This window comes from Giraffa tippelskirchi, chromosome 6 (genome assembly GCF_054371585.1).
Source record: "Giraffa tippelskirchi isolate mGirTip1 chromosome 6, T2T-mGirTip1v1.2.pri, whole genome shotgun sequence".
Taxonomy (NCBI): Eukaryota; Metazoa; Chordata; class Mammalia; order Artiodactyla; family Giraffidae; genus Giraffa; species Giraffa tippelskirchi.
Window position 1 is genome coordinate 141,524,827 of NC_137280.1, and position 12,152 is coordinate 141,536,978.

Genomic DNA, 12,152 nt, shown 5'->3' on the forward strand with positions numbered 1-12,152 from the left:
TTTTGGGGCTCCAAAATCACTGCAGATGGTAACTACAGCCATGAAATTAAAAGACGCTTGCTCCTTGGAAGAAAAGCTATGACCAACCTAGATAGCATATTAAAAAGCAGAGACATTACTTTGCCAACAAACATCCATCTAGTCAAAGCTATGGTTTTTCCAGTAGTCGTGTACGGATGTGAGAGTTGTACAATAAAGAAAGCTGAGCACTGAAGAATTGATGCTTTTGAACAGTGGTGTGGGAGAAGACTCTTGAGAGTTCCTTGGACTGCAAGGAGATCCAATCAGTCCATCCTAAAGGAGATCAGTCCTGAATGTTCATTGGAAGGACTGATGTTGAAGCTGAAACTCCAACACTTTGGCCACCTGATGGGAAGAACTGACTCATTTGAAAAGACCCTGATGCTGGGAAAGATTGAAGGTGGGAAGAGAAGGGGAAGACAGAAGATGAGGTGGTTGGATGGCATCACTGACTCGATGGACATGAGTATGAGCAAGCTCCGGGAGTTGGTGATGGACTGGGAAGCCTGGCATGCTGTGGTCCATGGGGTCTCAAAAAGTCAGACAGGACTGAGCAACTGAACTGACTGACTGAGCTCTAGAGGGGCTTTCAGTAAGACTTCAGGATTTCACCAAGACAAGTTGAAAGAATTTCCAGGCATAAAAGTACAAAAAGCAGAAATCAGCTCAAAACTGTCTGAGAGCTCTGTCGAGATAGGAGTGCTCAGGCAGACAGAAGTAAAGTGAGTTGAAGAGGTGGGTGGGGAGGTGCAGGTAAAGAGATAGGCAGAGAAATAGGGCTTTCAAATGAGAATTTTGTGTTTCATGTTGAATGGACTGTCCAGCTCAAAATTCTAAGGGTGGAATGTGGCCAGGGAAGATAAGAAGGAGAAACGGCTTTCCATAAATAAGAGCTCAGCAAGTTAACTTTCAAACGAGCAGGTCCAGGGTACACCAGCAGAAAGAGCCTGGCATGAAAATAACCACCTTCCCCGCCCTAGATCTGTTTACACATTCATAGTAATTCATGATCAGCTTCACCAGAGTTACCCAGTGAGTACAATGTTGTTACCTGCTTTGCCTGCTCCGATAACAAGTTTGAAAGTGTCTAGACTTATTCCAATGTTGTCACCTATGGTCTGCTCACAGTTGACCAGTGCCATCTAGAATGTAACACCGAAAAACCTGCCTGTCTACCTTTGATTCAAGAGAGCCTTTAATAGAGGAACCAGACAAGGAGAGTTTGTTGAAAAGTGGTCTGGTCTCCAAAGAGTAATCATTTGCATTTTAACAAAGTGTTCCATTTTTACCCTTTATCTTGCTCTTGCGAGTTTGAGAGCAGTTTCCATAGTAACATAGTTGTGGCAATTTAAATGTGTCCACAGTAGAAAAATAAACAAGAAAATGTCCCACCTACCCCTCTTCAGGAAGACATATTTTTTACTAAATGGGCTTTTAGTGAGGCCAAACCAGCACAAGGTTTGAAAGCAAATGTACTCAGCAGTGTTACTTATGTGTGAGGAGCAATTTTAAGTATGCTTATCTCCTAGGGCTGGCTCCTTGGTGTGTCCTTCAGGAGGAGTTTAATTCCTAGTACAGGGCTGCGGCGGCCATGGGAAGGCACCTCCCAGATCTTTCTTCAAGAGAACCCGTTGAGGGGAGTGTGGATGGCCAACAGCCCCAGCAGCCACTTCTACTTCTTGGGAATCAGGCATAACATTTATGCCAAGGCTGTGCTGTCAATGGGCTACCCCCAGGCAATGGCTGAGCAAGGTGTTCTGGAGCCAGCCAATGCAAGACTCCTCTGCTGGGCCAGCAATTGCCTTCGGCTACCCACCCACCTGGCCCAGATTTCCTCAGTTTTGCTGCAACTGGACGGATTATCTTCCAACCCAGTCTTCCTTCCTTCTCCTTTCTCCCTTGACAGAACTTCTTGTAGTCTGAGACGCTCCCCATGTACTCGCGTTCCTTCTTCCATTTATCCTTTAATAAATCTCTAATCTACACTTCTAATTCCAGCTTGGCTTCTGCTTCTTGCAGTATCCAAACTGAAACAAGAAGCCAAGCGTTATGCCTTGGTTTCAGTATTTGACCCAGTGACTGTTGTTTTTGATCACACATAACTGCTCTTCTCTAGAAGTCAAGATACTTGGTTTCTGATATTAATATGAAGGTTGCCACAAGAGCTAGGCAGATTACGTATTGTGCAACCCCAGGGCCCCATTTATATGTAGTACCATGAACTGTCAGTCAGTTAACCACAGAGAGAAAGTATAAAGTAGTGGTTCAAGAGGGCGGGTTCTGTACTCAAACAAACCTAGGTCCAAATTCTGTATCTGCTATTCAGTAGCTTGGTCATTCTGGATATGTTAAGTAAACTCGTAAAGCATAGAGGTTGTGAATTAGAGCTCTGGAACCAGATTGCCTGGGTTTGAATCTTAGTTTTGCTACTTACTAGCTGTAAATATATGACTTTGGAATTATTTGATGTCTCACATACCTTAGTCGGTAAAGAATCTGCCTACAATGCTAGAGACTTGGGTTCAGTTCCTGGGTTAAGAAGATCCTCTGGAGAAGGAAATGGCAACCCACTCCAGTATTCTTGCCTGGAGAATCCTATGGACAGAGGAGCCTGGCAGGCTACAGTCCATTGGATTGCAAGAGTCGGACATGACTTAAGCATTATCTTTTCTTTTCTGTGACTTAGCTTTCTTATCATAATGGGGAATAACAGAAACTCATCTTAAAAGCTTTCTCAGACAATTAAATAAGCTAATGTTTAAAAATAACTTAGAATAAACTCTAACACAAAATAAACACTCAGTAAATGTTAGTGATCCTCCTGCTACTTGGGCTTCCCAGGTGTTGCTTGTGGTAATGAACCTGCCTGCCAATTCAGGAGATGTAAGAGACCCGAGTTCAATCTCTGGGTCAGGGAGACCCCTGGAGAAGGGCATGGCAACCCACTCCACTATTGCCTGGAGAATCCCACGGACAAAGGAGCCTGGTGGGCTATGGTCCATAGGGTTGCAAAGAGTCGGACACAACTGAAGTGACCTAGCACAGCACACTGCTGCTACTAATACTATTACTGCTGATAGTATTATATTGATCTGCAAAATTTACTCAGTATTACAAGTATTTAGTAAGCTCCTACTATGTTCTACACACTGTGCTAGGTGGTGAGGTGGTAGGCATGTAGTCAGAGATAAAACAGACATATTAAAGAAGCAAATAGATTTGGTAAACATAGTAAATTCAAAGTGATATGCTGAGGATTGAATGAGGTAATACATATAACTCATTTCACATTGTGTCCTGCATGCAGTAAGTCCTCACTAAATCCTACCTTATCATTGTTATCAATCTGTTATGTGGATCTCTGGCTTCCTTGGTGGCTCAGATGATAAAGAATCTGCTTGCAATGCAGAAGCCCCAGGTTTGATCCCTGGGTTGTGAAGATCCCCTGGAGAAGGGAATGGTAACCCACTCCAGTATTTTTGCCTGGAGAATTCCATGGACAGAGGAGATTGGCGGGGTACAGTCCATGGGGTTGCAAAGAGCCAGATAGGACTGAGAGATTAACACTTTCACTTTTTTTACTTATGTGGATCTCAACTTTTTCCTTATAATGAGGGGTTGGTCTATCAGAGTATCCTAAGCCTAACCAGACATCAGAATCCCTGCACAGCTTTCAAATTTCAGGTTCTCTTTCCTAACTTTTGAGTTCCTGATTCAGTGGGTGTACTCCCTATAATTTTGATCACAAATGACAGAAACTCGCACAACCAGCTTAAGCAGAGTAAGAGAATTTATTGACCCAGGAGACAGAGGAGTTCAGAGATAGAATTTGCCTCAGGATCTTAGCAAATACGGTCAGAACTCTCTCTGATTTTCGTGTTCCTTTATTGCAGTTAGGTTTCTTCTAATTGGCAGGAAATAGGGTATTAGCTTGTGGAGAATAGGTTCCATTTTTTTGATTAGGCAACCAATGGGAAAGAAACACTTCAGTCTTTCATCCACTGAGTCTAATAGCACAGGGAATGACTGACTGGCCCAATTTGGATCACGTACCTATCTTGCTGCCATGCATTGTGCGATCACTAGCCCTGTGTAGAATGTAGAGAGAACTGTGTAGAGTGAAGACCAAAAAGATCTCTGAAGAAAGTGAAGAAAGCCATAGTTGTTTACATAGACAAAAGCAACAGTTATTAACGACTGTAAGTCTAAGGCAGGGTCTGTGTGAGTGTGTGCATGCTCAGTCTCTCAGTGGTGTCCATTTCTTTGTGACCCACCTGGACTGTAGCCCACCAGGCTCCTCTGTCCATGGGATTCTCCAGGCAGGAATCTGCAATTAAAAAACCTTTGTAAGTGATTTTGCCAGGACTTGGGATGCCTTGGGTTAGATGACACAGGTCCTTTCTAGTTCTGATTTTTTTTTTTAATTTGGTCTACATTACAGAAAAGTTGGGTTGTGGAGAACAAAAAAGAAAAGAATGCCATGGAGGATAACTGGAAAGAAAAGGAGGCAGTGAAGAAGGAAGGAGTTAACTGGAGCCACAGCGTCATGCAGCAGGTAAGCTGGTAGCAGGGCATGCCCTCGCTAACTCTCAGTTCTGGTCTTCTTGGCTGAAATTCAGTTTCCTTTCAGGGCTGTCAGCAGGGCTCAGGTGGATCTATTCAGAGACCCTTGTAGGTGCTCTAAAGGGATAACACATTTCAAGTCCTTCTGAAAGAGTGCGCAGGTGCTGGCAGTAGTGAGACGGAGGCAGAGGTGCTCTTGGAATCCTTTTCCTGTCTTCTGGGGTGCTCTCTCTCCTTTTGTCCCCTGACCACGGTGAGCCCAGAGTAGGTGCACTGTTTCTAGTGGCTGGATCTCCGAAAACTCTATTCACAGGAAGCCAAGGTGCCATCAATGAAGCAACTAGGTAGCTTGTGACTGTGGGAACTTATCTGACTGTCAAGTCCGATTCAGGAGTGACTGGGGTGGATATCAGAAAGGATGGGCTGGCTGGTTTCTGAGACGGAGTCTTTCTGGATAAAGTCAAGTGTCCTGGAAAAGCCCCGAGATGTCCAGACTTCACAGGATACTTAGCTGGTCCTTGAACTTTCATCAGTTCAGTAAAAGAATTGTGCTCTAGAAAGAGCTCATTGCAGTGGATACCAAGAGTCCAACTGACAAACTGCTGCTCTTTAATAAACAGAATGAATGTGGCTAAAGACTGGGAGTAGGGCAAGAGATCAATCAGCATAAGTGATTCCTTTCTGGTAGAAAAGAGTTGACATTTGGTGTTTATTGGGCATCATGTGCAGTGGGGTTAAACAGATAACTAAAACCTGTTGTTATCCAAGGGGATTATAGCCTAATATGGAAGACAGACTCATAAACAAATAAGCAAAAGCACAGGAAGATATTTATGAGGCAGTATAATCATAGAAGAGAGGGAGTATGTGAGGATCAAGATGAAAAATTGCCCATGATTTCATAGTTGTTGAGTCTAGGTGATGGGTATGTAAGGATTCATTGTATTGTTAACTCAGTTTTTACATGTGAAGTTTTCTATTATAAGAATGTTACTAAATGATGAACTATTTCCTATTGGAATTCATGCCAGGAATGTAAAGGTGTTTTAATATTAGGAAATTTATTTATGAAATGCAACAGAATAATATACCAAATTAAGAAAATGATATCAAATACTATAGCATTGTTAAAGCTTTAATGTTTGTGCCTGATTTTTAAAACTTGGGTAGAATTAGAATAAAAGATATTTTCTGTTAACAATAAATTGTTGGTAATATTGGAGAAGGAAATGGAAATCCACTCCAGTGTTCTTGCCTGGAGAATCCCAGGGACGGTGGAGCCTGGTGGGCTGCCGTCTATGGGGTCGCACAGAGTCAGACACGACTGAAGTGACTTAGCAGCAACTTAGCAGCAGCATAATGGGGGAGGGGCAGGGAGGAAGGTCAGAGCACTGTCTAAGGTATCAGTAGAATTTGGTTTACACAGTAAAGCAGTGTGACACTGACTAAATTCCTGGTGCCCTTGTTGGAAAATGGGGCTGAAAAGAGTCCCTGACTCACAGGGTTGTTGTAGGCAGTGAATGAGATCAGTTCAGTTCAGCTCAGTCACTCAGTCGTGTGATTGAGTGTCTGATGCTTTGTGACCCCATGGACTGCAGCATGCCAGGCCTCCTTGTGCATCATCAACTCTCGGAGTTTGCTCAAAATCATGTCCACTGAGTCGGTGATGCCATCCAACCATCTCATCCTCTGTCTTCCCCTTCTCCTCCTGCCTTCAGTCTTTCCCAACATCAGGGTCTTTTCCAATGAGTCAGTTCTTCACATCAGGTGGCCAAAGTATTGGAGTTTCAGTTTCAGCATCAGTCCTTCCAATGAACATTCAGGACTGATTTCCTTTAGGATGGACTGGTTGGATCTCCTTATAGTCCAAGGAACTCTCAAGAGTCTTCTCCAACACCACAATTCAAAAACATCACTTCTTTGGCGCTCAGCTTTCTTTATAGTCCAGCTCACATCCATACATGACTACTGGAAAAACCATAGCCTTGACTAGACGAACTTTTGTTGGCAAAGTGGTGAATCTGCTTTTTAATGTGCTGTCTAGTTTGGTTATAACTTTTCTTCCAAGGAATAAGCATCTTTTAATTTCATGGCTGTAGTTACCATCTGCAGTGAATTTGGAGCCCAAACAAATAAAGTCTGTCATTGTTTCCACTGTTTCCCCATCTATTTCCCATGAAGTGATGGGACCAGATGCCATGATCTTAGTTTTATGAATGTTGAACTTGAAGCCAACTTTTTCACTATCCTCTTTCACTTTCATCAAGAGGCTTTTTAGTTCCTTTTCACTTTCTGCCATAAGGGTGGTGTCATCTGCATGTCTGAGGTTATTGATATTTCACCCAGCAATCTTGATTCCAGCTTGTGCTTCATCCAGCCCAGCGTTTCTCATGATGTACTCTGTATATAAGTTAAATAAGCAGGGTGACAATATACAGCCTTGACGTACTCCTTTCCCTACTTGGAACCAATCTGTTGTTTCATGTCCAGTTCTAACTCTTGCTTCCTGACCTGCATACAGATTTCTCAAGAGGCAGGTCAGGTGGTCTGGTATTCCCTTCTCTTTAAGAATTTTCCACAGTTTGTTGTGATCCACACTGTCAAAGGCTTGGCATAGTCAGTAAAGCAGATATAGATGTTTTTCTGGAACTCGCTTGCTTTTTCGATGATCCAGCGGATGTTGGCAACTTGATCTCTGGTTCCTCTGCTTTTTCTAAAACCAGCTTGAACATCTGGAAGTTCACGGATCATGTACTATTGAAGCCTGGCTTGGAGAATTTTGAGCATTACTTTACTAGCATGTGAGATGAGTGCAATTGTGCAGTAGTTTGAGAATTCTTAGGCATTGCCTTTCTTTGGGATTGGAATGAAAACTGACCTTTTCCAGTCCTGTGGCCACTGCTGAGTTTTCAAAATTTGCTGGCATATTGAATGAAGCATTTTCACAGCATTATCTTTTAGGATTTGAAATAGCCCAACTGGAATTCCATCACTCCACTAACTTTGTTTGTAGTGATGCTTCCTAAGGCCCACTTGACTTCACATTCCAGGATGTCTGGCTCTAGGTGAGTGATCATACCATTGTGAATATCTGGGTCATGAAAATCTTTTTTGTATAGTTCTGTGTATTCTTGCCACCTCTTAATATCTTCTGCTTCTGTTAGGTCCCTACCATTTCTGTCCTTTACTGAGCCCATCTTTGCGTGAAATGTTCCCTTGGTATCTCTAATTTTCTTGAAGAGATCTCTAGTCTTTCCTATTCTATTGTTTTCCTCTATTTCTTTGCACTGATTGCTGAGAAAGGCTTTCTTATCTCTCCTTGCTATTCTTTGGAATTCTGCATTCAAATGGGTATATCTTTCCTTTTTTTCTTTGCTTTTCACTTCTCTTCTTTTCACAGCTATTTGTAAGGCCTCCTCAGACAGCCATTTTGCTTTTTTGCATTTCTTTTTCTTGGGGATGATCTTGATCCCTGTCTCCTGTACAATGTCACGAACCTCTGTCCATAGTTTATCAGGCACTCTGTCTATCAGATCTAATCACTTGAATCTAATTTGTCACTTCCACTGTGTAATGATAAGGGATTTGATTTAGGTCGTACCTGAATGGTCCAGTGATTTTCCCTACTTTCTTCAATTTCAGTCTGAATTTGGCAATAAGGAGTTCATGATCTGAGCCACAGTCATCTCCTGGTCTTGTTTTTGCTGACTGTATAGAGCTTCTTCATCTTTGGCTGCAAAGAATATAATCAATCTGATTTCGGTATTGATCATCTGGTAATGTCCATGTGTAGAGTCTTCTCTTGTGTTGTTGGAAGAGGGTGTTTGCTATGACCAGTGTGTTCTGTTGGCAAAACTCTATTAGCCTTTGCCCTGCTTCATTCTGTACTCCAAGGACACATTTGCCTGTTACTCCAGGTATTTCTTAACTTCCTACTTTTGCATTTCAGTCCCCTATAATGGAAAAGGACATCTTTTTTGGGTGTTAATTCTAGAAGGTCTTGTAGGTCTTCATAGAACCGTTCAACTTCAGCTTCTTCAGCATTCCTATTTGGGGCATAGACTTGGATTACTGTGATATTGAATGGTTTGCCTTGAAAACAAACAGAGATCATTCTTTCATTTTTGAAATTGCCTCCAAGTACTGCATTTCGGACTCTTTTGTTGACTATCATGGCTATTCCATTTCTTCTAAGGGATTCTTGCCCACAGTAGTAGATATAATGGTCATCTGGGTTAAATTCACCCATTCCAGTCCATTTTAGTTTGCTGATTCCTAAAATGTCGATGTTCACTCTTGCCATCTTCTGTTTGACCACTTCCAGTTTGCCTTGATACATGGACCTAACACTCCAGGTTCCTATGCAATATTGCTCTTTACAGCATCAGACTTTGCTTCTATCACCAGTCACCTCTACAACTGGGTGTTGTTTTTCCTTTGGCCCCATCTCTTCATTCTTTCTGGAGTTATTTCTCCATTGATCTCCAGTAGCATATTGGGCACCTACCAACCTGGGGAGTTCATCTTTCAGTGTCCTATCTTTTTGCCTTTTCATACTGTTCATAGAGTTCTCAAGGCAAGAATACTGAAGTGGTTTGCCATTCCCTTCTCCAGTGGACCACATTTTGTCCGAACTCTCCACCATGACCCGTCCGTCTTGGGTGGCCCTATATGGCATGGCTCATAGTTTCACTGAGTTAGACAAGGCTCTGGTCCATGTGATCAGATTGGTTAGTGTTCTGTGATTGTGGCTTTCAGTCTGTCTGCCCTCTGATGGAGAAGGATAAGAGACTTATGGAAGCTTCCTGATGGGAGAGACTGACTGAGGGGAAAACTGGGTCTTGTTCTGCTGGGCGGGGCCATGCTCAGTAAATCTTTAATCCAATTTTCTGTTGATGGGTGGAGCTGTGTTCCCTCCCTGCTATTTACCTGGGTGAATGAGATGGTATACATTAAATTCCTAGCACACTGATTGACATGTAACAGATTAAATAAGATCTGTTATCATTGCTACACTGTTAGTATCCAGAGATCACAGGTGATGTGGAGAGGGTATTAGAATAGGTTCATTCTTAAAATAAATATACATTGATATTTGGGCATTTATCCCATTGCCAAGAACTGTACTGTGAAAACAGACACTAATTCCTGTTCTCACAAAATTTAGTCTGAGGGAGTAGGTGGATGTTAAAGAAATCATTCCTTGATAAATCTATCATTGTATGTGATTAAGAATGCTGTGGGAGAAAAGAACAGGGTGGTCACAGCTAACAGACCCCTGTTCTGCAACTAAGACCTGGCGCAGCCAAATAAATTAATTAAATAAATAAATATTTTTTAAAAAGAAAAGGAAAAAAACCAGAGTGCTGTGAGAGAATGTAATGGTGGTGTTTCCTTCAGGTGGGATAGAGAAAAGGGCCAGGAAAGACCTCTCTGGGAATGAGACATTTAAAGTGAAGGTGAAAATACAATTTTGAGTTAATGAGGTGGAGAGGGGAAGAGTACTCCAGACAGAAAGAACAGCCTGTGCCCAGGCCCAAGGCACCATGCAGCTTGGCTTGTTTCTGGATGTGAGAGAAGGCCCAGTGGTGGGAGCGGGGACAGGAAGAGTGATCAGAGATGAGCCAAGGAGGTGAGCAAGGCTGTGCTGGTGATTTTCTGGCTCAACTCATGTTTTCCATGGATTTCTCTGCTTTGCTCTGTGCCCTCCCGACTTCTGTGGAGTTTATCACCTGCATTCTCGTATGTCAAGTTAAAAACATGGCCTTTTAGATTTCTATCTGCATGCAACAAGAAAGTACAAACATGCTATAGGTCACTTCCTTGTCACTTTATCTTCTTCCTGCTACAGCCCTGTTTCTCTGCTCTCTTTAAAGAAGGCTGTCTTCTTCATAAACAGGCTCCTTGTGGTTGCTTCTCAAGTCACAGTGGATCACTTCTTCCTTCTCAAAAACTCCTTCTCTCTTAGCTTTCATGACCCCATAGTCTTTTAGGCCTTCATGTCGGCTACTTCAGAAATCCTTTGTTCCTCTCCCTGGCTTGTAGATGTTGAAGGGTTCTCTAGGGCTTCTCTTGCACTGCCACTGCTGACCTTAATTATCTCTCACCTGAACTACTGCAAATGCCTCCTAATTTATTCCTCCAAGATCTTTTCAATTCTTATGTCAGACCATGTTATTACTTGCACAAAATACTTCATTGGCATACCATGACACTTAGAATCCAAACTTGAACTATAAGTGACCCATCTCTGGTCCAAACAGCCATATCCTAGAGGAAATACTGATATTCTGACCCTCCTATGGGTTAAAACTCGAGGCAACTTCCAAGAAAAAGGGTGACCATGGGTTTAGCAGGTACCCCTAAAATCTGTCATTGATAGTGTAGCAGTGCCCTTTTATTAACACTTAAAAAAAAGTGTTTATTCTAGCCAATCCTTCCTAGACTAGGTATTCATTGTTATTGACTGGATTTTTGTAGCATTCTGGACTTTCAGTTTAAGTTTGGAAAGTTACCAAGGTTTAGTTCACAGTTTGTTTATAAATTCTTCCTTGCAGTAGGGTTACTTCTGCTACTCTTTTTCTTGATGTGTTGATTTGACTCATTTCTTCTTTTTCATGCTAAGTATCTATTCTGGTGGCACCTTGTTATTATAGAAAAGGAGTGTTATGGGTTTTGTTTTGTTTGATTTGCAAGAAGTTTCCGATTATGGAAGCTGCTTTTCCTGTGTGTTAGCAGTTCTCTTAAATTATCATTTGAATCTGAAGGCTATTTGTGGGTGTTATCTAAACTGAGTTCCTGTTGGGCAAGTATAGCGTTAGAATTTCCTCATCTTTGATGATTCATCCTCAAAAGTAGTGGGTTACTGGTCTGGCCTGGGAAGCCTAAGAACTGACAGACACATGCAAACACCTATTGGAAGAGGAGGGGGTAGACAAAAAGATAGCAATGAGTATTATCTTTTTGAAGTACAGATTCATTTTCTTTCTTCAAAGTTTTCATTGGAAATGTTTTTATTGTTTTCTTTAATTTTCAACAGTAAAATATGTTCATGCATCCTTATATATCTATCATTTGAGTCAGTAATTCAAATACTAGATATGTATCCAAGAGAAATGGAAATCTACATCAAAATTCTTATGCAACAGAGAACTATATTCAATATCCTCTGATAAACCATAATAGAAAAGAATATAAAAAAGGATGTATGTATATGTATAACTGAATCACTTCTCTGTATAGCAGATAGTAACATAACATTGTAAATCAACTATACTTCAATAAAAAAATTATTGTGGAAGAATGTTCACAGCAGCCTAATTCACAAGTCAAAATCTAGAAACAACCCAAATGTACATTAGCAGGATATGGACAAATTGTAATATACCATTTGAATAGAATACAACTTAGCAACAAAAAGAAATGAACTACAAATATATACAACAATCTGGATGAATCTCATAGACACAGCAGTGAACAAAAGAAGCCAGACACAAAAATGTATAAATCCATTTATGTAAAATTCTAGAACAGTTTAAATTAATCTAAAGTGAAATAAATTAGGTCTG

At 41.5% G+C, this 12,152-nt stretch overlaps 1 protein-coding gene across 4 annotated transcripts in view; it reads left to right on the forward strand.

Moving 5' to 3' along the window:
• Nucleotides 1–12,152, forward strand: part of LOC145510122 (uncharacterized) — an 838,825-nt gene that overhangs the window by 5,029 nt on the left and 821,644 nt on the right. For 3 of the 4 annotated variants that reach the window (XR_014056708.1, XR_014056698.1, XM_081500528.1), the window contains exon 2: nucleotides 4,463–4,576. Coding sequence is in view for 1 of the 4 variants with exons in the window: in XM_081500528.1 (XP_081356654.1) it covers nucleotides 4,463–4,576 (114 nt within the window). In the remaining 3 variants the exon portion in view is untranslated. Of the gene's footprint in view, nucleotides 1–4,462; nucleotides 5,914–12,152 lie in introns of all 4 variants that reach the window. The other variant, XR_014056727.1, reaches the window with a different exon arrangement.